Raw genomic sequence first — 25407 nt, forward strand, 5'->3', positions numbered from 1 at the left:
TGTTTTTAGTTCTGGTTCTCTGTTTTAATGAGATAGCAGCTATTTAAGGCGTTGTTCTACAACTAGATCAGATACTGGAGGGCTTCATGTTAGTTAGAAATAATCTAAGACCGCAGTTTCTTGGCTTGCTCCACAGTTTTTACATGTTAAAAGAAACACCCATCATCTGACTCAGCTCCCCAGTGTCTCTTTATTGTTATTACTACCACTACTATTATTTAAATGGCACTTTAAAGTATTTCTTTCCCCCAGAACACAAGCTGAAGAACTCCAATACTAGCCCCAAAAAAGTCACAAGGCTTGCTTGTTATCTGAGGGAATGATGCATTTGCTTTGCTCGGTGTGTGAGAGGGGGCTGAGAGAGAGTGGTGATGACATACTTGTCACGGGGAGTGGTTTGCATGCTAATAAACAGTATATATGAGCCCTTTGCAGTGAGGTCAGCACTCAGAGGGACTCCTGAGCACTGAGGAAGGGACCACATATCACCGCACCAGAGTGAGTTCTGTTTTGGTTTCGCTCACAGCCCAGCTCCTCTCTTTCCCCTTTCTTCTTCTAATCCTGTTCTGCCCTCCCCAGGGCTACTGTCACACCAGCTCTGTGGGGGTTCACCTTGTCAAATTATGCTACAAGCACAAAGGATTTGATTTTTAGAGCTTGTTGTGTTTATTCAACTCGAGTCTCTGACAAGTGCTGGGATAACCTTGAACTCTCTGCAGCTGTTTCAAGTGTAACTCAAGTACCTCGTCTATCTATATACCCTCTCTGCTACTTACACACATCTCTAAACTGCCTGCTGCAATTAAGACATCTGTACAATCACACGCACTGCTACTTCATAAATCATGAGCTGCTTTTCCAGAGGGAAAAAGGCAGATGGGTCGCCTGTTGTTTCTCACCAGTGCCCAGTGCTGAGCTACTTTGATAATCAGAGACTCCTACCAAAGAAAAAACAACCTCATCAGCACAGCAGCAAAAAAGCTGGCGTGGGAAAGCTCCTGGCATCCTGCAGGGAGTTTTCATTAAGTGAAAAACCATTTCAAAGCGATATTCTATTAGATGTAAAGGCTGACTTATGTGCATTCACTTACATAACCAAGCCAAATCTAGGCTAATGTCAGAGGAATTAGACGAATATTAAGCAGCACCAACCAGTTCCTCCAGGTCATTTTTGTGCACTGTTCTGTCCATTTTCCAAATTCCTGTCTTCTGGTTCACCAGTGGATTAACACGCTCTTGTCCTAATTCCTACCATTATTCTGTAGAGGAAACCCTCCTGCATCTGCTTCCACTCGCTCCATTTTTCTCCTTATCGAAACTCACAGGGGTTTTTTTGCTGCTGATTTTTGTCTTTTACTTCAAAATGATATTCTGGATAGCTCATCAGGGTTATTTTCCTCTAAATTCTAGCTGTTGCCATTTGCCTCTGTGCAAAATCCTCCTGCACACATTTCTTCTGTTGAAAGCCATCCTTTATTCACTGCTCATTTCAAACTATTCAAGCAAGCAAACCTTAGCTGTAAGTATTTTTCCCAGACTTCTATGCCCCTTAGAACTGTTTGTAAATGCTGGTATTTTCGTACTTAAAAGATGCAATTTTTGCAAAGAAAAAAACATGAACTGAAACAAATGAAAAGTTTATTTTGCACCTCTTTAGAAGTAACTTTAAATGTTGCTGGAATGACTCTGTAAAGCACGAGCGTGGAACGGGGTAGGAAAGGAAACAAGGACATTCAGAAATACCAGATGGACACATCCATGCTTTGGATTTGGGCAGCAGATGGCAAAGGGAGAAGCAAAAAAAAGAAAGGTGCACAGAAAGGGTGGTTTGAGCTGTCTCCCAATCTTCTTTTAGTTGATGTTTGGCAGTAGGAAGGAAGAAACAAGGGACACAAGTCTCTCAGGTAAATGAGCATTTTTTTCGCCTTGTGTACCCATGAATAAAGGCAAAAATCAACCGCAAACTGCTGCTCAGGAACTACTTTCTTCTTATGTCTAGGGACACACAGATCAGGGTTTTACATATCAAGCACTTTGTGGCCACAGCTCTTGGGGTCTTGGACATTTATCACTTTCAGCCCAGCCCAGGTGACCCCAGGCTTGCAGCCAGGTGTTGTTCAAGGCTGTAGGTCCACATTTGCAAGGGCTGGTCCTCTCAAGAAGGAGCAGTAAAGCCTAAAGAGCACTTCAATGAGGTCCTGGGTCTCCTCGGGCTCACTCTGTCTGTGAAAACGATTTCGAAATACCTGAAAATACACAAGAATGGTGCTGCAGCCCACTGTGCTGCTGCATCCTGGCCATGGTGGTGCCAGGAGATCTGGTGGGCAGTGCTGGAGAACTCTGCAAAGTGAATAAACCTTGCTTGTGCCAGCTACAGCAAGCACATATGGTGCTGAAAAGCCTATTAGCTCTTTTTTTAATACCTGTAATTTTGTTTATTTTTGGAAAGTTGTACAGCAGATTCACAACATGTGACAGTTCAAGAACAAAGTAGTTTAGGCAAGGAGCTGGTGTTTGTACTCCCCGTTGTACATATACACACACACAATTACTGGCTGGGATAGGGAAAAAAGCTGATTCTTTCACATTCAAGGAAAGATGCGAGGTGGCCAAGACAGTTGTTGTACAAATCACTGTGCTGGACAAAGTTGAGAGCTCAGGAAATGGATGTGAAATCATCCTGGCAAAACCAGGATGCTGCCTTTGGAGACCTGACTAAACCACTTACAGAAAGAAACATGACTCACTTTGTAGGGATATTGTGAGGGGGTGCTGATTTATCTGAAGGCTACAGAGACAGATGCAAAGCATGAATTTTACAGGAATTACCGGTGTTGGCTGAAATTGAGATTGTTTAGGCTTCTTGTTCTACTGCGAAACACTTCAGGGAATTCTTAAAACGTCTGATGAGGAAATAAGAGATTTAAATAGTCTCTCCTGAGAAATTATCCCAACCACTCCTTAGTCTGCATCTTGCCCGAGATCTCTTCTCTTGCAATTTTGTTTACTAACAGAATTGCAGTCTCAGGTGTGCAATTTATTCACTTGGAGTTCATTACAGCTCAGGAGGCTGCACAAAGCAATTTTAAAAGTTATTTACATAAAATTAGGGTTTTTACATAAGATTAGGCTTTCACACAGCACTCATTAGGTCACAGCATACTCATATTATTAGTACTGCTCAGTAATCCAACATCAGTGCCTTAAAATCTCATGTTAAGAGACTGATTTCCATCCCAGTTTGCAAATAGCCCCCACACTGGGTAAAAACATGCACAATCCAACCAAAAAAAAACCAAAGCACTTTAAACCATGCCTATATATCTAGTCTTGAAAATCATGCTAAGAAGTATCAGGCCACAACCATTACATTTGGGATTTGTTATTTCAAAACTCAAGCCTACATCAAATTGCATAAACATTTACTTCAGATGGTTCGTGTGTTAAACAGAAGAGTGTGGAGGTTTTTTTTCTCCAAGGTCCAGATTGCAATTTGGCGTAGAAAAAGAAGAGCTCAAATTAAAATGTTTGTTTTCTATAACGGGGGCGGAGCGGGAATAGAGATTGTTGCTTTTCAGCCTGAGAGCTGACAGGAATTAGATAGAACTGCTTAAAGCTTTTAGTTTTATTCTCCGTCAAAACACAGACTGCTGTGGAAATCTTCCATTGGAAGATCCGCGGTCTTCCATTAATCTCTCAATATTCTCCAATCCTTCTCCCCCAAAATTTCCTTATTTTCTTTGCTAAAAAAGCATTAATAAAACATCTTTTGGCCGAAAAAGGAATAACCAAACAGAAACAAACAAATCCTTACTATTATTAGTTTTCAAAGGCTGAAAATATACCTTAAACCTCTAATATTTTTAATGTCATGGTAAAAGCCACCCCGCGCCCGGTTCTTGGTGGCACGGACACATTCCTCACCATCAAACTCTTTTCTCCCCCAAACGGACCGATATCTCACTGTTTCTCTTTGGAATTTCAGCTCTGAATTGAGACATCAAATATAAATACAGGGAGTCTTTAGGGAGACTATTTTTTTTCATCTAAGGGAAAAATATTTAAGGCATTTCTGCAGCAATCAACTTGACCATTGTGTTAGGTTGGTTATATTAAAAGCAGCAAATACTGGACATGGGCATTTTCTATCTTTCCTACCTTGTAAAAACGGCAAAGTGCATTTTATAATATACAGCTGTGGAAGTTTTTCTTTATGTGCCTTCTACAAAAACTACTTAAGTCTTGTGTCTCCAGTTCCTCTCTCTAAAAACTGAAAATTAAACAAAAATGAAGGCAGAAAGACTCGCTTGGACAGGGAAACAGTTTTTAAAATTGGAGAAGGATAAAGCTGCTTTATTACTCTGTTCTCCATTTACAAGGATGAGGAACTTAATTGTCTGAGAAGCAAGACAGGAAAAAACTGAATTTCATATTCCTAAAATTTCCCAGGTGGAATAAGGCAGGGCAAGTCTCCTTCTTGGTTGAAAAAGTATTTCTTTGCACTCCCCAGTCCCTAAGGATCAGACCCCAAAATCCACCGCTCATACTTGGATAGGTTACTCCTGACCTAATGGCCAAAGGAAAAGCACACCCCATAGACCCAGCCAGCTTCTCTCTTTTGCCTTTCTAAACTGAGTTTCCTAATCTACATTCACATTACTGCACCCTGAGACTGGAAGTAAGGAAGAGAAGGAATAGTTTTCCCTCTGAAATCCCAGTGTTACCATTAACGGAAAACGTTCAGCTGATACTGGTTATGAGAACTTCAAGCTATGAGAACTTCAAGCTGTGTACGTGGTGCATCTAGGACATCACAGAAATACGTGAGGAAATATATGAATTGGCAGAAATCGCGATGCCTCCTCCACCCGCTTACTCATCTAATCTCCAGGCCAACTCTGCAGAAACACCTTGTGAGGAAATAGCAACAATCCCTTAAAAGCAGCACTAAGAACAAAAAGCAAGCAAAATATCCACCAAGCTTTTCAGCGAGATGATTGCTTAGAGAGGGCATGAACTCTGTTCCGCACTTCATAAAGCAAGATGCTTCTTGGCAAAAAGACACCTGTAGGCTTAAGTGAGTAGAAGCTGATTTGTTGTTATAGTTTCTTCTCACTCCAGCTCCCAGTTTTTGGCAGTGTTGTGTTGGGCTAGCTGCGGTGCTTTCCATAAGTGACTGCTAAATTAATGAAGAACCCTCATGTTAAATAAATATACACAGAGCGCAATGCATCTTCTCTTCCAGGCAGAGTCCCAGATTTTTTGAAATACTCAGATGAACCTTAGTGCAACCCTACTAGTCTTGCTTGTTGGAGGGAACAGTTGGGCTTTGTAAAACCCTATAACAATGATAAAACCCTGAGGCAAGAAAACCTTTAACTTCTCACAGTGCAAAGTACAATTAAAGGGGACTTTGCACAACGAGGTGCTTTGTCAGACCTTGGATAGATGTGAACAAACAGCTCAATTTAGCTGGTTTCTTCCCTTCCGCCCCCAGCTCAGGAAAAATCTCTTGCTGCCTGTCACTTCAAATATTAATAACCTTATTCAAGAAAATCAAATTAAGTGCTGCCTTTTGTTTTCTTGTCCTTATTTTTAAATCTGGCCTATGATGTCTGAGCTACTTGTAAGTTCAGCCTGAATTTTGACTCCTGAGCAATGTAGAAGACGCCACTTCCACACATTTTTCGGACTCCTCTCAGATTTCCCATTTGACTTTGTCACCGGGTGGCTCCAAAAGTTGAATTTAATCATGAGATCTGCTAATCTTTTGCTTAAAGGTATGTTAAAGCCAGTTAAGCCAGCTTTAAGAAAGCCACAGAGGAAAGCTGGAAAACCAGCTAAGAGGGTTAACAACTTGAAAGTATTCAAGCTAATTTAATAGTGAATTTAGACTAGTTGAATTCACTGCTTTGAAGCTGTGTGTGATAAAACCAGGGCTGAGGTTTCCTCAGGTGTTGACTATCAGCCCAGGGCAGGTGTACAGGTGGGATCTGTATGTATTCATGGCTTTATAAATGGAAAAAAGCACTGTTTAGGTGGCAGATTTATCTGTAGGGGGTAAAACAACCCCCTCCTGCATAAATAAACACTTGGTTTTGCAACAAACTCACCTGCACAGATTTAATAGCACTAAGCAGGTGGTCCAATGTCTGCAAGCCTGGGCACCAAGATCCTCCCCTCCAAGATCTCCCAGTTTTTTTAAGCCATATTAAATCTAAAAGCAAAGGAAAATAATTATAAATAATTTTAAAGATTCCGCTGCCCCCCGACCAATAAAAAGCTCAAACTTAAAGATCAAAAATACACCTTTTTCTCCTGGAAGTGGCATTTTTCAATCATTTCATAATTTTGGCCATTTTAAAAATGGTTTTAATGTGTTCCTCATGATCCATTCATTTATGAAACACACTGGGAGAATGGGGCAAAGGAGGATGAGGAAAAGACCCAACAACTTACTTTGTATGTTTAGCAAAAGCCATTCCAAACACAACCATTTCTTTCCTTTAGAAACCTATGTGGACTTGTTTAGGAAGCACTACTCCTGACATTTCACAATGAATACAAATAAAAAATAAAACCTACAAACATTTACAAAAACATGCTTACAAGAAAGCTATAGAGGCCTTTAAAACGTCAAGTGTTTTTGGTAAAGTCCTTGTAGGGTTGGGGTTTTTTTGTTCACGGATGGAAAAAAAATCAGAAGCTTAAATGTGTATCAGCACTGCAAATATTTGATTACTCCTTACGGTGTATTCATTAGAAATTTGTTTAGCTTTGCTTTAGACATTTCAAACAATAGTTTCCACTGCTTCCTTGACAGACCAAAATATTCCACCGTCTACCACAACAGCCAGAAAGACTTTCTGACCTTCAGCCAAAATTCCCTTTTCTTTACATCATCTCGCTGCTCCTGATTATACATGTCTTTGTATACAGAGTTCTCCCACGGTAAGAATTAGACTCTTCCAAAATACTCGCCACCAGAAACGTTGAGCAGATTGAATCAATACTATTCACTTGCCTCTAGAAAAATTGCAAAGTAAAATATGAGTGGGTTTTTTTTCCCCTTTTACTCCCAAATCACTAAGTCGTGTCTAATTTGCACCTCCGATAACGCACACTCTTTTAAAAATGTCATTCCTTGCTCTCAATGGCAATACCAAATCAGAAGCAGGGATAAATGGGGTAAAAAGAAAGCTGGGTTCTCATCCTTACTTCACACATTGAGTTTGTAAACCTATAATTCAAACTCATTCCACGTAAGTAAATAACAAAGTGTAATAATATACAGTATTATTCTGCAAACACAATAAGCATAATAAGTAGTAAATCTGAGCATGTAAATTGAAATTAGAATAACAAAGTTTTGCTGCTTACCTAAAACATGTTTGAAAAAATGAATTGTCAAATTTTTCTCTTTAAAGAAAAAAACACACCTGTAATCTGCGATCCACATTTGCCAAGCAGCAGATAAATGTATTTTCTAGTAATTAACACATCTAGAAAACCAATCGCATCCCAATGTAACTGATTTTGCCCACAGCTTCCCTCTTTTATACAATGTGAAGGAAAACACTTGTTTGACTTAATAATAATGATTGTAGTAGCATCTTTGCTTTGAAGCACCTGTAGTTCCCTTTCTTTCTTAGCGCAGAGAATCCGTGTTATACATTTTATTTGAAACACCCTGAATCTGGTGGTTATAAAAGAATGGTGAATGACTTTAAGGCCAGAATGAGAAATGGTTTTGCTTCGGGGAAGGAGGCAGATGGTTGTTTCAGTTTCTTTTAGCCAACACATTTAAATCTCAGCTGGGTTCATAGGTCTTTCTTATTAAGGTGCTATCTGCACAGAGTTTAAAAGCTTATTTTTTACTTAAAGGCACCTTAGCTGTCCACCTTTCCTGCACCATCCTTGTACAATCAAACTCGTATTTTCTTTTGTTGCCTGTTACACTGAGAAAAAAATAGAGCCTTTCTGTTACATGGTTCCCAACTAGAACTGAAGGAATAAATTCCCATGAAAGCCTAACAAAATCATTTCAAGTTTTCTTTTGGCTTCTGTACAAGAAACTGAGAATTTGATGCCGATTTTCTCAAAACAACAGTGCAGCCTAGTTTCCATAACAAATTTTTGCTTCTAAAATAGATCAGTTGCCTACACAACTAGGGTAATAGTGAGAAGAATTAAATCAGTTTGGCAATTCTTGTGACTTGGTCTTGGATGAAGGTCCCTGTAAGCAATAGAGGCTGAGCAGGGCAGACTTGAACAAAGATGTCACTCAAGACAGCATCTGTCTTCTGCTACAGTATATTATTTCAGATTTGCATGCTGAAAAACACATTATAGAATCATAGAATCATTTTGGTTAGAAGAGACCCTCAGGATCATCGAGTCCCACCATAACCTAACCCAACTCTAGCACTAAACCATGTCCCTAAGAACCTCCTCTATAGAAATAGCCTGAGTCTGGAGTCACAAGAAAAGTAAATGAAAGTTGAAAGTCCTTAATATGTCTAAAGATAAAAATAAATCAAGCCATCTTTCTGGAGATAAGTGAGGAGGAATCACAAGTTTATCTGTCATTGTCCATGTCTGAACAGTGTGGCTGACAAACGCAGAACAAAAAAGCACGACTAACGCAATGATCGACACATCACAGCTTAGTGTAATATGTCCTTTGCATTGTACAAGCTTGTGTTTCAAAACCAAACGTATGGTATATGAAAGAGTTGAGTTACATTGAAAGCAATCCTGTGTGTTCTCTTGCAGGGATCCACCATGCCACAGTACAAGCTGACATACTTCAATCTGCGAGGACGAGCAGAAATCAGCCGCTACCTCTTTGCCTATTCGGGCACCAAGTACGAAGACCACAGGATAGAAGCAGCAGACTGGCCCAAAATCAAACCAAGTAAGTAACACAGGGCATTAGATCCAAAGGTCCTCTAGAAATGCTGTCAAAAGGTAAAACAATTGAGGAGGTAACTACATGTTTCATGACCAGAAACATGTTTAATTCCTAGTTTTGGTGAAACCTATGGGAATTTTATTGCCTAGACAGTCAAAATGTCATTCCTGATGCTCTCAGAGAAATCCAGATCCAAAACTTTGTATATAACGCTCTCCCACGGTAAGAATTAGACTCTTCCAAAATACTCATCACCAGAAACGTTGAGCTTCACTCGTCTCCAGCACACTCTATACATATCTGTGCAACCTTCCTCGTGACTCTACTTTAAAATCTTCTATTCTTTGCTTTTAAATGCCTTTTAAATGGCGACAGTCTAAAATGATTTACCTTCTTTCATCCAGCTGGGCTTTTACACCTTAACAATCCAGTCCAGCTTTTGTCTACCTAAAGCTGACCAAATGTGTGCTAATCTTCCCAGATTAGTTGGATAACGTGGTCTCAAAGACCACACCACAGCCTTCACTCTGGTTTTAGAAAGTCAAACGGGAAATAAGGGTCAAGAAGAACACTGCTTTGTAACCAGAGAGGGAAGGTGATGAGAAAAAACAAAAGGCATCAGCTGATACAGTAAAGAGAAAGCAAAAGGATCAAAAGAGATGTCAGAATATCTATTGTTCCTAAGAACAGTCCTTCTTGGGGTATTCTGCAGGCTGTAATACTCCATTTCATTATTTTGGTTTGGTTTTGTTTTGTTTTATAGCTAAAAGTAGTCTCTTTTCAGCCATTACAACTCTTTGTTATTTCTGTTCATTAAATCAACTTTAGTTCAAATGAAACAGATCCTGAGTTAGGAGACTGGGGATATGAAATCAGAGATATCTGTGTCTTCACTCAATGGATTTGGCCTCTGTTTTGCCACACAGACTATGACAATTTTCACATCCAGAATGAGGGATAATACCTTTATTTGGGGGAAAATGCACAAGTAACATACAATGTCATTTCTGTTAATCAACCTTTGTAGGCTTTCACACCTTTTAATAAGCCCTGCCAGGGGGCTATCAAATTCTTGTAGGATGCAAGTAAATTTGGTCTTTCCCATAACGTTGGCAGTGACTTGAATGACAAATACTCATCACTGCTGCTCTCCAAGTGGCAGCTGAAGCCCATCTGAGGTTCTCAAATCTAGAAAACACTGGCTAACAACCCACAGAGGGGAGAACACATGAAGCTGTGGAATCCTAAGCCATACAGTTTGTAGCTCTATCTGCTGCATTAACAAATTTTAGTCAAGTCGTTTAACCTTTGGACATCTTAGTTTCTTTTTCTCCGATGTGAAAAGTATGATAGTAGGTTTAATTAATTAAGATTTTTTCATTTTCTCTGCATAATGGGCTGTCGTAGCAGCCTCTACTGTGACCGATCCCTAGATGAAATTCCAAAGCAGTTAAGAAGTTTAGTAAAGTGTGGGAGCTGCTGCTCTCGGATTTGTGAAATGATCTGTGCAAAATTGATGCTGGCCTGGGAGATCTTTGACTTTCAGGCTTCTGCAGACAGCACATTTCCAGTCAGCCAGTTGATGGGAACTGCAATGTATTGTGTTATTTGACCAGGAAAACATATACCTACCAAGAAATATTTGGGTGTATGTCTAAAAGTGCCATCACATCTCATACCAGGATGCTAAACTTTTGCTTCTGGAAGACTGTGAATCCTAGCTCAAGCACCAACATTATTATGCCATTTGCCATCAGTGGCATCTGCATTGCAGACAATACGCAAGAGGTTCATCAACTAAAACAACAATCAAGGTCTCTTGTTTGTGTGCATAACAATGTAATGCTGCCAAGGAAGTTGCCTGGAGATCAGCTAACTGATGACTACCTCCTCCTCCTCCTCCTCTGTGAAGCAATTGTTACTCATGGTATTTCCAGACAAAGCAATCTCCTACAGGCACATCATTCAGCAAAACCCTCAATAAAAGGCAGCAACAGGGCTTTGTGGTTAACAGCCTTACACTACACCACCACCAATCTACCCTAAGGTACCAAAGCCCTGACTTTGCAAGCCATAACTCAACACCAGGAACGGTTCCCTTCTAGCTAGGGACTGGGTCTTATGAGGTTTGTGTGTCTGAACACCACAACATCGCGTCCAGCAGAAAGGTACTATTTGCCATAAGGAAAACAAACCACTTGCATTTTCTGCTATCCCGAATTTTCAAAATGTGCCTCAGCTCCCCCTGTGGGAGTGGGGATTGAAGCACCAGAGCTCAGAAAAGCAGGTAACAGGATCCTTGCCAAGAAAGTTAAGTTACTGCTGTGTTCCATAGTAAATATGAAACAAGGGGGTCCTGAAACAGTGAAATAAACTTAACAGCAGAGTCAATTAGACTGTTAAGCAGCATTCTTTATTGTATCAGCGCTGGGGATCATGCTCCATAAGTGCTCCAAAGACTGGATGCTCTTGCATTGCTTATATTCACATAATTATTACATATGAATGACAACTTTTGAAAATTTTGACATACCATACATCTATAATAAGAAATAATTGATGATGTTATAATTGTTTCATTTCTTATTTACAATACATCTATTATTAGTTGAATATAAACTAAGTACTCTGCTTCTAATCAATGTATCACTTAATCTTCTGTCTCCTTCTTGTCATGCAAAAGGATCTAAAGCTTGAAGAATATCCCCTCGTTTTGCAGGTGGTCAGAAAACATTTATCATGTCAATTGGTTAATGATGGGTACATCTTTTATAACTTAATCACAGTATACATTAATTTGACAGCTTCTCTTCAATCCCTCCAACCCATTGCACACACACAGGCACAGGTGACTCTCCTGAGAGATCTTCTGCACTACTGTCATTCATATTCTATATTCAGATCTTTCTTATGAAGCTCAGGATTCCCCCCTCAACCCCCACCCCATTTTGCCTGGACTGGGTCTACTTTCGAAAGAAAAGAAATAAAGGGGGAAATTACAGTGAGTTTCATCCTGGTGAACACCAAAGGGTGGTAGGCGTTTTGCAATGATGAGGGGAATTACAGCTGCATTTCATGTAACAGCAGTTTGGTATGTCCCCTATTTTGCAACCCTCAAAAACCATTAAAATTGGTCTAATTAATTTCATAATTAGATATTGAAGTGAGATTAAGACATACCAGACAAATTGCTATGCATGCTTGGATACAGCATGTTTGCATTTACTCACTTGCCTATGGAAGATCTGAAACCAGTTTTGACTGCAGAGACTTCAAGCACAACATAATGTTCTTCTTTATAAAATCTTTCAGTATGATGAAGTCAGATAAAGAGAAAAATACTTAGGGAAGAAATTTGGACAAGGAGAACTCTTCATGTTTCCTGAGCTACTAAGGGAACAAATCTAACAATTTAAGAGCTCAAGGAGCCAGGTCTCTGCACAGAAGATAGGTTTGCTTCGTCAATTTTCACAAAATTGAAGCAAGGTTTCACATCAAATACCACTCTCCCCTCCAGATCATCATACCATATAAACCAAAAAATGCTGTCACTATTCCGAAGACTTATTTCTTAGTTATCGTGTAAAATTGATGGGAAAATAGAAGATGTGTGCATTAAGGTTAATGTGCAGAAAGGCCATTTAGAAGAGGATTTGCAGCTGCTGCGAGTTTAATTTTTACCTGGACAAAAGGGTGTGATGGGTTTTCTTGCTTGCTTTGGTATTTCTCATGTGGCTCCCCCCAGCAATGATCTAAACGGTCCTTCAGGAAAATAAGTAACTCCTAGAAATTCTGTCTCACTTGATTGTGTTTACATCTAAGAGGGAGGGAGGCATATTCCAACCTAAAAAAAATGTATGTCATTTGACTTTTACACTCTAAAATGAAAATTTCTGTATCTCACCATATTTTTCCTTTCCTTCTGTAGCCCATCAGATCATTTTTGAGACATTTTTCACTTGGTGGCTTCGGGCCAGGACTGTAGTTTTAATACAAACAAGCTTAAGCAAGCTCGTATGGAAATATTAGTGTTGACTAGTTTTAGAACAGTATTTAAAAAAACAGTTGAATATCAGGTAGTAGCTTTACATGACCTTTCACTCTATATAGTCAATGATTGTTTAAATGAGTAAACACACTCACATTTTACATTTCCTTTTGAACAGATTTGACTTTACCATGCCACTATTTAAACCACAATTAAAGATGTGTGCACTAGCACATAGTAGGCTCGTTCAAGATCTGTATTACCACACAATAGGCTCCTCACAAAAAAAAGCATCCTTGTATTGACGTGAGTCATGACATAGCAGAGAACCCACTGTCATGGTGCACAAAGTCGTTGTCCCCTTGAGATACCAGGCTGGTGCGTAAGAGCTTTTGTTCTGTGTCTCATTCAGGGAATTTGAAGCAATGTCAATCGCGCAGGCTTTGTAGTCATTGCAAAGGATGTTGTCATTGCACTGAGGGCTGTAAACATCCCAAAAACTCATTAGGAGGGGTGAAATGATTCTTGAAAGGTCCTCTGGAAACCTGACAGGCTCATTATTGCACCGAAAATACATCCAAAGTAATAGATAAGTCTTGAGAAACACCTGCCAGCAGACAAGGATTCCTCAAGGGAGCACTTGTCTTGTTCCCTTGCTGCTAGGTAGCTCGAGTTAAGACGTGCCAATAGCTATCTTTGGGTAAAAGATAGGATTTAATAATCTCTTCCAAGGAGAATCTGAGTTGTAATAGCTACAACACTAAAGCTGGGCTGAGATTAGATGAGAGCATCATCCTGGTCATCTCCTTCTAGAAGGTAAGGAATGTGGACACCTCCAGGACAATCATTTCCCATTTAAAAAATCCATCTTACTGGAAGATGCAAACTATCTTATCCATTATTTTCTCATGTTTAAATATTAATGGAAAGGAAAAGCTGTTGTGGTTAGTTTTCAAGGCAAAGGAGAACTTATTTTTGACAGAGATACTGTAGTAAAAAGCATGGCCGTGACATCTTTTGTCCCTCATCTCTAGCCAATCCAGCTGCCTCACTATAACATCAATCTAAGCTACTTGATTGCAAAACTGTTAATTATCCAGGTTTTTAGGGTTGTTCAAATACTTGAAGATAGGCTGCTTAGCCTCAAGATCATGGAGAATTTCAACATAGGCAGGAGGGAGCAAGTGAAAGAGGAGATCAGCGTTGGCTCCAGGAGCGGGAACCTGAACTCGTGTCTGCGGGCAAAGCTGAGCAGAGTCAGGATAAACACGGGAATAGTTGGCACAGCCCTTGGGAACTTCATGGGATGGAGACAATTTGCACAGATGTCCTCGCTTTTAACACACATCAGACCTCATCTACCCTGCTTAGTATCCAGCAGAGACTATGTAAACAGCACAGTTCTGGTCACAAAAGCCAAAAAAAAAATTAAAGTATGTATAAAAAGGAATTCATCCAACTGCTAAACACTGCACAGACACTTCGAATGAGCCCTTCCTAAAATGAGAAGAGAGATTGCACATGAGTCTGGTGCTTTACAGTCAACCTCTGCCAAGGTTTTCTTCATGAAGAGTGTAAAGTCTGTACAGATTTCATTCCAGCATGCAACGCTAAAAGAAATTAATAACCAAGATAATAGGAAAAGCAGGAATTCACTGATGAAAGTTCAATTTAAAGAAGGCTACAGGCTTTTGTTTGGTTTGGGTTTTTTTTAAAGACCCAGCTCCTCTTTTCAATGAGTTTCAATCTAAATCTGGAAATCAACATAAACTTCCAATGAGCTATAAAGCAAGCAGAAGTTAAAAGGGAATGGTCATACACATCCTACATGCCTGAGAAATGACGCTGTTTGTACGATGATGACAAGTCTTTCTAGTTTTCCTTCTCAAAACGGATTTGCTCAAGAGGGATTTGGAAACTTTGCAGGACAACATGGTTTTGAAAAACATGGAAAGAACATCCATATGGATACACCAGGGTATAAACTGATGTAAGCGTGCAGCAGCCCCCTAACCAACCAAGGTTAAAGAAAAGCCATTTTACCTTCTCTGATACAGTAGAGGAGAAGTACTATAAATATTTTCTGCCCCTAGACTGTTCTTTGCTATTTTCTCCAGCTGTAAAGCAGCCTGGGTATCTGTTGTACTTGCTGGTGTGCATGAAGAGCATCCCCTGCATACAAGAAAAAACAACAAGACTTTCACAATGATCTGCACAGCACAAGTGTAATTTCTTCAGATCTCTTAGAATCTCACTCATTCATAGCTTATTAACTCAATACTCAACAAAACTCAGTGTATAGTCATATACATACACTCTATCCGCAAGCAAAAAAAAATCGATGGGGGTGGTCAGTAGGTCAGAGAGGTTCTCCTGCCCCTCTACTCTGCCCTGGGGAAACCACACCTGGAATAGTGTGTCCAGTTGTGGCCCCTCAGTTCCAGAAGGGCAGGAAACTGTTGGAGAGAGTCCAGCGCAGCCACCAAGATGCTGAAGGGAGTGGAGCATCTCCCATGTGAGGAAAGGCTGAGGGAGCTGGGGCTCTGGAGCTGGAGGAGATTGAGAGGTGGCCTCATTAATGTTCACAAATATATAAAGGGTGAGTGTCAGGAGGATGGAGCCAGGCTCTTCTCGGTGATAACCAGTGATAGGACAAGGGGCAATGGGTGCAAACTGGAACACAGGAGGTTCCACTTAAATTTGAGAAGAAACTTGTGCCCAGTGAGGGTGTCAGAGCCCGGATCAGGCTGCCCAGGGAGGTTGTGGAGTCTCCTTCTCTGCAGACATTCAAACCCGCCTGGACACCTTCCTGTGGAACCTCAGCTGGGTGTTCCTGCTCCAGCAGGGGGATTGCACTGGAGGAGTTTTCCAGGTCCCTTCCAACCCCTGACATTCTGGGGTTCTGTGATTCAAATAACTTTTTCTTGTTCTTTATAAGAGTAAAAAAAAAATCAATCAGCATTTTGAACCCACAAGAAAGGAACGTCTCCCATTTACCACCTGTCCTGTTTCAAATAGTCCGTTGTTTAGTAATGATAGCAAAAGATACACTGCCTCTTAGCAAAAAGAAAATAAAACCCAAGCCTCGTTATAAATCAAAGCACAATGCCTTTTGGATATTTAAGGCTCACAGGACAATGTGCAATAAAATCTGCTCTCATTCATTCATTTTGCACTTGCATTATGAATCAGGCAAGTGTATCGATATTTCTGTTGCACAGAACAAAGCTGTATTTGTATATTTTTAACTGTAAACTCAGTTTCTTTCCCAAGAAAGAATAACCTTACCTGCCAAAAAGATGCCTCCTTCTTTTTGCTGTAATCAAGCGTGGGGTTTTTTTTAAGTATCTATATAAACAAACAGGCTTTCACCTGACTTGTAGTGACTGACAAAGTGAAACATCAGTCAAAGCCGTGGCTTTTAGACTTTGCCCCCGTATGTAAATACAGCAGAAAATGGTCCGTTCAGTTTCTAGATGAAGCAATTGCAGTTTCCCAATCTGAGCGGCGACCGTCGTGTTCTGGCAGTTATTGCTACAGAGGCTGCTTAGTCCCACTGACCGAGCCAAAACTGCATGTTCTGTATATGTCTCCATTAAAGTAATTTTAGGGATGGATTTAGCATTTAAGGCACTGTGTTTATCTGCAATAAGATTGATTTGGTTTGTGATTTATTTCTTAAAGGAATTCCAAATACCACATCATTTACTGATTATACGTTGGTTTTACAGACTGAAACATTTGACAAAAATATTTAACCTTCAGAGAAGTATATATTCAGTGAAATTATTGCACAGTAGTTGTACTGTATTTTTTTCCTTGGGAATCCTTACATCTGGAATCATAGAATCACTTTGGTTGGAAGAGACTCTTTAGATCATCGAGTCTAACCCTAACCTAACCCAACTCTAGCATTAAACTGTGTCCATAAGAACCTCGTCTATACATCTTTTAAACCCCTCCAGGGGGTGGTGATTCAAACACAAGCCAGTCTTCTGCAAGACCGTTTCTCAAAGTACTTGGCACAGCTCCGCAACCTGAGCTGTTTTGTTCAACCAATAATTGGTGAAAGTATATATTATAAAATAATCACTTGCCAGACAATTTTACATGAGATAATCACAAAAGATGCAATAAAGACGCACATGGGAAGCATGCAAGTAACAAAACTTGCCATAATAAGGACAAGATAAGCATAAATGTCTGAAAATAGGCAGCATGGAGACCTTTTCAGTTTAGCATTCAGGGATGCGTCTTTTCCTCTCTGGATTCTCAATTAAGCAATACACGGACTTGCCAGAACCTTGCTGTTCTCTGAGGAATAAATAAAGGAATTCTTCTGTGCAACACGTTTGTTATTATTTCTGTAAAAACTACCAGTGTACACTTTCCCTCTGGGGGTAGAGCAGTTAATGCTCTTTGGGCTCTTTTCCTTCTGTTGGTCATCAGTGTCAAAATTTATAGTGGCCTCACAGTGTGCTGAACTTGGGAGTGGGGGAAAAAAGGAAAAAGAAGGTGACATGGGTTCTGTCTTCAGATGTAGGAAAAAGAAACAACACAGGGGAGTCCTGGATGTCTTGTGCAGCTACCAAATTCATTTTGCACGTACAGATTTGACACTTAAGATCTCATACCTGATGTGATTTGCATGCTAAACCACAGAGCCACATGGTGCTGTCCATCTATTACTGTATCACTGATGAAGTTGTCTTGATAAACAGGTCAAGAATGCGCCAGGTTTCATTGTTTTTCTCTTTTAATCAAGAAGTAAAAAAGCCTTGTGGAAGGGAAGCGTCATTTCAGCAGTGCTGTAAAAACAACTCTTCTGGGTTTGAAAGCGCCTTGCACGTTTCCAACAGCCAACGCTCTCACTTTTCTACTGCTCTCCTTTTAATCACAAGACAGTCTTAAGATGGGCGTACATCTTGTGTACACAAAGTGTAATCCAGCTGAAAAATGGGTATAAAGCATTTGGCTATGGCAAGCACTTGTTATCACATACTTGGAATTTATGAAATAGCGTCCTTTGAAATGCACATATTTCAGGTTCCCCCAGTGAACAGCACCGGGCTCGCACAAGTGGATTCTCACCACCCTAAAGGTCGAGCTTTGCTCTCAGATTCCAGCCCCAGTTGATATCATGCCAGCAACTTCTCCAAAAAGTGGCAAAACAGCAGCCCAGGTTTTCACATCCATTACACCACTAAATTAATGACTGAAAATTAAGATTAATTTCTTACCTCAAAGTCTCTTACAGATATCTATCACACCTGCTTAGATTGTCTTCCCCTGTACTTGAAGTCTGGAGGATTCTTCCCCATGACTGATTTTTTTGTTTGAACGGAAGCCAAGTAAATTTGAGCATCTTCACATTCGTGGTTCGGCGTGAAAGTTGCGTTTGTCTCTTGGTGATGAGTGTCAAACAAAACACCTTGTCACAATGCAAGTTCTGAAATAGGGATACTTTTCTGAACTTTTAAAGCAAGTGTAAGTGAAAAAGCACCTTTGTAGTCTCTACCCAGCCTCTTAGAAGGGGGGTGGTCAGTAGATCAGAGAGGTTCTCCTGCCCCTCTACTCTGCCCTGGGGAGACCACACCTGGAATATTGTGTCCAGTTGTGGCCCCTCAGTTCCAGAAGGACAGGGAACTGCTGGAGAGAGTCCAGCGCAGCCACCAAGATGCTGAAGGGAGTGGAGCATCTCCCGTGTGAGGAAAGGCTGAGGGAGCTGGGGCTCTGGAGCTGGAGAAGAGGGGGGACTCATTAATGTTTACAGATATATAAAGGGTGAGTGTCAGGAGGATGGAGCCAGGCTCTTCTCGGTGACAACCAGTGACAGGACAAGGGGTAATGGGTGCAAACTGGAACACAGGAGGTTTCATTTAAATATGAGAGGAAACTTCTTCTCAGTGAGGATGGCAGAGCCTGGCCCAGGCTGCCCAGGGAGGTTGTGGAGTCTCCTTCTCTGCAGACATTCAAACCCGCCTGGACACCTTCCTGTGGAACCTCAGCTGGGTGTTCCTGCTCCAGCAGGGGGATTGCACTGGATTGAAGCTTTCATGGTCCCTTCTAATCCCTGACATTCTGGGATTCTGTGATTCTTATTTCACACCCCAGCTGGATCCTGCACTACAGAAATCACCAGCAGTACTTTACCTAATCTTGGCAGCCACTTTCATGTTGGGGAGAAAGCAGGGAAGAGAAGGAAAAAACAGATTCTATGAAAGGTTTCCCTGCATAGAGAATTCAGGATATGTAGGAGCACATTCAGCCTTTACAGCATAAGACTTTTTTCTTTTTTTAAATCCATTCATTCCACTACAGAAATACTGTGAAACTGTTAAGTGCTGTAACAATGAGTGATAGAAGCTCAATTATTTCAGACTCCTGCTGTTAAGGCACATGATTTAACTGTTTTTTTTATCTTTTCTTCTTTGTTCTCCAAGCTATCCCATTTGGCAAACTCCCCATTCTGGAACTAGATGGAGTTATCATTCACCAGAGCCTGGCAATAGCAAGATACCTCGCCAGAGAAACAGGTAACTCATATTTTACTATGTCCTTGCTCTGTTCTGTACCTTCCTTTAGTGCATAGGAAAAATACATCCAACCACAGCAAAAATCAAACAAACAAACAATAGCTTGGCAAGCCAACCAAGCAGAAGTCAACACCAACATGACAATACTGGTATTAGAAAGTAAAAATACAGACAGAAACAAAGGTTTAAAGTGCAGTGTGAGATGTGATGATGTTCAGAGCTGAAGCCATGCGGCTGAGCTCCATATTTGCACTGTAAGTGTCTACACCTAAAAGAAAAAACTCATAAATAACCCTCCCTTATATTCTGCTCGAGTTTTACCTCTGGATACGAGATGTGGGGTTTGGTTTGACCTCTCCAGCCAAAAACCCTCATATTCACACACTGCATGACAAAGTGTTGTCCTGTGGCTTCCCTAAGGCTCTCAGGGCAATTTCTCTACAGCCAAACTTTGAGCTGCCAGATTAACCACTGGGATGACCAGAAAGAGGCGATCTTGGAAGCGTTAGAGGTTGTCACAGCCAGCAGGCAGAGCACTCCGAAGCAGATTTAGGCAACAGCTCCGAGTTGGTGGGAGATTAGATCAGAAGGTGACATCACTTGCATCTTTAAATACTTACATGCTGTGGAAGCACTCGACCCATTAGATAAAGTGATGGAAGACTTAGTAATGCAAGTAATCAAAGTGAGTAGTCGGAGCTCGCTTTATGTCATTCAAAACCATCTGTGAAACTGGTCTGGTCAAAAGCAGATATGTTTGTGGTGTGCTGAACATCAGCAAATTGAAGAGGGGGACTGGAAAGTGAGTATTATTGTATATTTTACACTCTAAGCAAAGAGATGTAACCTGCCTTCCAAAATACCTCTCATTTTCCCACTAAGGAAACAGACAGAAGTGCAAGGCACTTCAAGGCACTAGCACAACATATTTTCGAGCGTATCTGCAATACGGTGTTCCTGCCAATTTCCACCAGGCTTCAAAAAGTTTCAGTAAGGGAGATTATTTGGCAGAGGAAGATTATATGGTTTGTGGGAGCCACGGAGACTCCAGGCGAAGCTTAAAGGAGCAAAGGATGACCTGAAGCAGCACACAGGTGAAAGCATGAACACAGTTTTATGGAATGAAAGCAAGGGGAAAAAAGGTAGTAGCATCGAGAAGAGTGCAGGAAAACCAAAGGATAAGGGCAGGAGAGCAGATTAGTAAACAAGACACAGTTTGGCTAAGGTGCCTGATTACCATGAAGCGATCAAAAGCAAACACAAAGGTTCAAAATGGGGCTGAACGGGTAAGATAAAGAGAAGCAAGCTTTCACAGAAGCACTTTTAGAGGTTGTGTTGAGAGACAGAACGTGGGATGGAGTAGGACATTGAAAGCTGGGATAGGGAAAGATTAACAGAAAGGAATTAATGCTGACCCTCAGTGAATGTCCTGGGATGATGGAAAGCAGAGAGAAGGATAAAGAAGCAGTAGCCAGGCCATGGGCTCAGGTGATGGGAATGACGCTCACTACCTCAGGTGGCTTAATAGGGCTGGATGGGGGAAAAAAGCAAAGGTAGGTGAGATTGCATCTGGATGCAAGGAGTCAAATATAGGATGATAGCGTCAGGAAAGCCCTGGAAAGCACACATGTTTATGGAAATGTTCACAAAGAATAGGGTTTACCTTTAGGGCATCAAAAATTCCTGCTGATGCTGTCTCTAACCTCCTTTCCTGTGCTTGCTTCCCACAGGTCTGGCAGGTCAGACGCCTGTGGAACAGGCTCTAGCGGATGCCATTGTGGACACCATCGACGATTTCATGACGCTGTTCCCTTGGGCGGAGAAAAACCAGGACGTGCGAGTAAGATAACCCCTAATTTAAACAAAGATATCACATAAGCCGTGACTCTGTACCTGAACATCTCCTCTGGAGAAACTGCCATGTGCCATGATACCTGTATCTTGCTGCAAAGAGAATAAGCACAATTTTTGTTTCTCCTCCATCAGCATTAGTCCCATCCCTCCCACCAGAGCCCCAAATGCAAGGATGCAGATCAGTTATGTTAAGATGAGTTAACTCCAGCCTTACAAGGGCTCCACACAGCTCTGACCCAAGCAGATCTGACCCTTTTAGGAAAGGGTTGGTGTAACAAAAGGTCTCACCATTGATCACCAATGCAGTCGCTGCACATTTGTCCATTTCAGATAGACTAAGGTAAGGTATCTTGTTATAGAAACCAGAGTACAAAATGTTGACCAAAAGCAATAATCAATAACGAAACTATAGGAAAGTGTCCTGAAATTTTGCAGGGGAACATCTGCATGTACTTGGAGGTTTTAGTATTAAAAAAGGAAAAAAAAAGTAAATGACTTAATCTCTGAGTGACTTCCTGAAGTTTCCTCATTTGTGGAGGGGAGCTTGACTCCCGATTTTTAGTCATTTAGGAGCAGCCACACGATTGCTGATGTGTTGGGGTGCTGGCTCTTCCTTTAGCAGGAAACTCCTGCAATAACGCCTGCACGCGTCCCAGCTCGTACTCAAACACTTTTGCAAAATAAGGACCCAAATCATGTCACCAGTGATTAATTTAGAGGGGAGGACAGTTCACAGGCAACCCTTCGATGTCTGTAGGCACGTATACATGCAAGAGAGTGTTTTGGGGCCAAGGAAGACCGAGAAATGTACTTTCTGGGAATCGTTATCATTTTTCCCATTATTAGTTGCTCTCCTTCTCTCCTCCCGGGTCCACTGCCACCACCTTGTGGTAGAAGTGCATCTCATGGGCTCACAAGGCCAGATTTGAGTAATTTGCACACAGTGAAGTCAGAAAACAGTGATTTACAGGAACACACATCCCTCAAAGAACGACGAGCGGGTGTGTTACGCTCTCTAGCCGGCAGCAAAGAGAAAACTAAGCAAGGTAAAGGGATCAGAGGTGGAAGCTGCCCATGGAAGCTCCCTCCGTGTCAGACACAGACTCTCCCTTCACCCCACACCCCCTCCAAAAGAACAGCTGGTGCTGCAACAGCTTTGTTGTGTATTGTAGAGACCCTCAGGGTTGAGACAAGCAAGTCGTGCCACTCCAGAAAGTGCATCCTGGTCATGTCCCCACCAGCTTCATGGGTTAACTGGGTACTGTTGTAGATGGGGAGGTCATTACCATCAGAATCACACCATAGAGGGGTGAGGGAACTTCCCTAAAGTTGGAGTCACCATCCCCGAAGGGGTTTAAAAGGCGTTTAGACGAGGTTCTTAGGGACATGGTTTAATGTCTGAGTTGGGTCAGGTTATGGTTGGACTCGAAGATCCTGAGGGTCTCTTCCAACTGAAATGATTCTGTGATTCTATCAAAGATCGAAGACAAACTGAACTTAAAGAAATGAGTAGCACCACCCCACACGTGGTGTCTCAGGCTCCAGGAGCTCTCAGGTGAACTCACTGAGCTTCCCATGCTGTTTAGTTTGGGCTTCTAACCCACTCCATCTTTCCTAAATTCTATAGTGCCCCTTCGCCTGTATCCAAATGACAGTTACCTCTGCATTCTTTGTCTTTCTCAATTGCTATTTGCTATATTAATCCCATCCGGGATGTTTACACATTCCTTTCTCCAAAGAAAACCAAGAGTGCTCTAAAGTTTGGGTCAGACCGAATGATTTAACTGTGACCCTTCTTCAGATTTCAGCTTGTTTTTTCACAAGAAACCCCCTCAAAATTCAATTTTGCTGACTGCACATTGACGTGCATCTTTGTGTTGTGTTCTTCCCCCAGAAAAAAGCCTTTGACGACATCCTCACCAACAAAGCACCCGAGCTACTGAAAGATTTGGATACTTTCTTGGGGGACAACACCTGGCTGGTGGGGAAGTCTGTAAGTATCGTTTTTGTTTCTCCCGTTCCAATCAGGTTGCCAGTGAATCATTAACTATTGCTGAATTTCTGGATTTTATGCCAGGCCATGAAACAACTCTCCCCACTCTTAATTCTTTGTTCTCACCAATACACGGTTGCTCAGTTGTAAAGTGAAAACTGGTTTTTGTACCACTAGAAAACCAGGAAAAAACAGGACTAGAATCTGCATTAGGACCAGAATCTTCTTTAGAACTCAGCTTCTAATCACTGTGCAATTTATAGGGCAACGTGAAAGAAACGTTAAGAAAATGTAACAGCCTTTTTTTACCCGGCTGTTTGGAAATAAATGAAACACTTTTCTGCAGCACAGTTGCAGCAGGAAAGGTTGATGTTATAATGTAAGTAATATCGTTAGCAAGGGCTTTGTTTAGCTGAGTTTACTCAATTTGAGTCTTGAATTGCAATCTACTTACTACTTCTGCAATTATGGACATAAAAAAAAAATAAAATAAAATATAAAATATAAATAAAATATAAAATATAAATAAAATATAAAATATAAAATAAAATATAAAATGCTAAAATAAAAATTAAAAATAATAACATAAAATAAAATATAAAATAAAATATAAAATAAAATAAAATAAAACAAAATAAAATATAATGAACAAAATAAAAAATTAAAATAAAATTAAAAAATAAAATTAAGTAAAATATAAAAAACATAAATAAAATAAAAATAAAAATAAAATAATATAAAAATTAAAATAAAATAATATAAACAATAAAAAATAAAATAAAATAAAATAAAATAAAATAAAATAAAATAAAATAAAATAAAATAATAAAACACCACCCCAAAATGCCCAAGCCACACAACCACAAACAAACCCACCAAACACAAACCAGATCAATTCACGTCTATTTCCTGCACTTTGCTGGGAATATCAGTAGTCCCAGATTCCTGAGATGCCCAACTAAGATTTGCTGCTTTCTCTCGCATTTCCACCAGGTGACGTGGGCTGATTTCTACTGGGAGGTGTGCAGTACGACCCTCCTGTCCTGCAAACCCGACCTGGCAGACAAGCACCCGCGGCTCCGTGCCCTGCGGGACAGGGTGCAGGCGCTCCCGGCCATCGCAGCCTGGATCCAGAAAAGACCCCAGACCGTCATGTAAATCAGTTCTTCAGGACGGGAAAAAACCGAACACACGTTTAGTTTCCAACATGGCAAGCATCCTAACTTATATAGAAACACTTAAATTAATTTCAGATGTGTATTCTAGCGAATCAAAACCTGCTGTTTGTATCCATGTGTAGGAGAGAATCTAAAAAACTGATTTAGTAGAGCCTGAGGGAGAGATGTGGATTCAACTACTACTAATAAAGTGCTTGATCAATCCAATTAATGTTCTGTAGGCTCTCAAAGGGGGAAGAGATGAATAAACCTTCCTGGAGAGATGCAATCTCACCAGTATTTTGGTTTTTTGTAGACTCTCAACCTAGAGGAAAGCAGGCTAATAAACGGAGAGGATGAATGTCAAACTCGGGTCACCTTCTGGGCTGAAAATGGTCACTGTTGGGAAAGTATTTCCCTTCACGCTTGCTTTTCCCTCCTACATAAATATTATTTGAGTCACATGAGTGACACCAACCTACCACTGACAGCTCAGAGGCAAACGCGGTATTGACAGAACTCAAGGCACCCTGGCCCCCAAATCTTTGGATGCCAACATACATCAAGTTGTTTCAGGTGTTGGACTTTGTTTCTGGCACAAAAAGCGATTTCCCCCCGCCTTTTTTATTCAAGCAGTGTTCAACCACTGGAGTACTTATTGGATAAATAGTTCATATTTATTCAATGTTTAACAACGACAGGTCATATTCATATGGCAGTTGTGAAAGTGCTTGATTTACAATCTGGCTGAAGGTCAAGCTCATTGGGACAAGCACAAGCTGAAATGAGCTGCAGCTGAAAAGGAAATGGAACCACAATGAGCTGGAGCTGAACTGGCACTGGAACCACAATGGGATGGCATTTTGACAGTATCTTTTCTCCTTTTAAATGACAACTTTGAGAGGTTTGTCCTGCACTTCACAGCCAGAGAAATTGTCAAAGTTTTTTTTTAAGAAAAGGCGGGG

The 25407-nt window shown here is 40.8% G+C and overlaps 1 protein-coding gene across 2 annotated transcripts; it reads left to right on the forward strand.

Annotated features, from left to right (window-relative positions):
• Nucleotides 1–420: 420 nt before the first annotated feature.
• HPGDS (hematopoietic prostaglandin D synthase) lies at nucleotides 421–24670 on the forward strand. Of its 2 annotated transcripts, none has more exons than XM_065837393.2 (6): nucleotides 421–498; nucleotides 8776–8917; nucleotides 19346–19438; nucleotides 21169–21278; nucleotides 23187–23285; nucleotides 24279–24670. In XM_065837393.2, the coding sequence occupies exons 2-6, from the start codon at nucleotides 8785–8787 to the stop codon at nucleotides 24441–24443; spliced, it is 600 nt and encodes a 199-aa protein (XP_065693465.1). In that variant the 5' UTR covers nucleotides 421–498; nucleotides 8776–8784; the 3' UTR covers nucleotides 24444–24670. The 2 variants fall into 2 exon arrangements, with proteins under 2 accessions (XP_065693465.1, XP_071664357.1); XM_071808256.1 differs by lacking the exon at nucleotides 421–498 and adding an exon at nucleotides 1433–1519.
• Nucleotides 24671–25407: the final 737 nt, after the last annotated feature.

Source organism: Patagioenas fasciata, chromosome 4 (assembly GCF_037038585.1).
Source record: "Patagioenas fasciata isolate bPatFas1 chromosome 4, bPatFas1.hap1, whole genome shotgun sequence".
NCBI lineage: Eukaryota > Metazoa > Chordata > Aves > Columbiformes > Columbidae > Patagioenas > Patagioenas fasciata.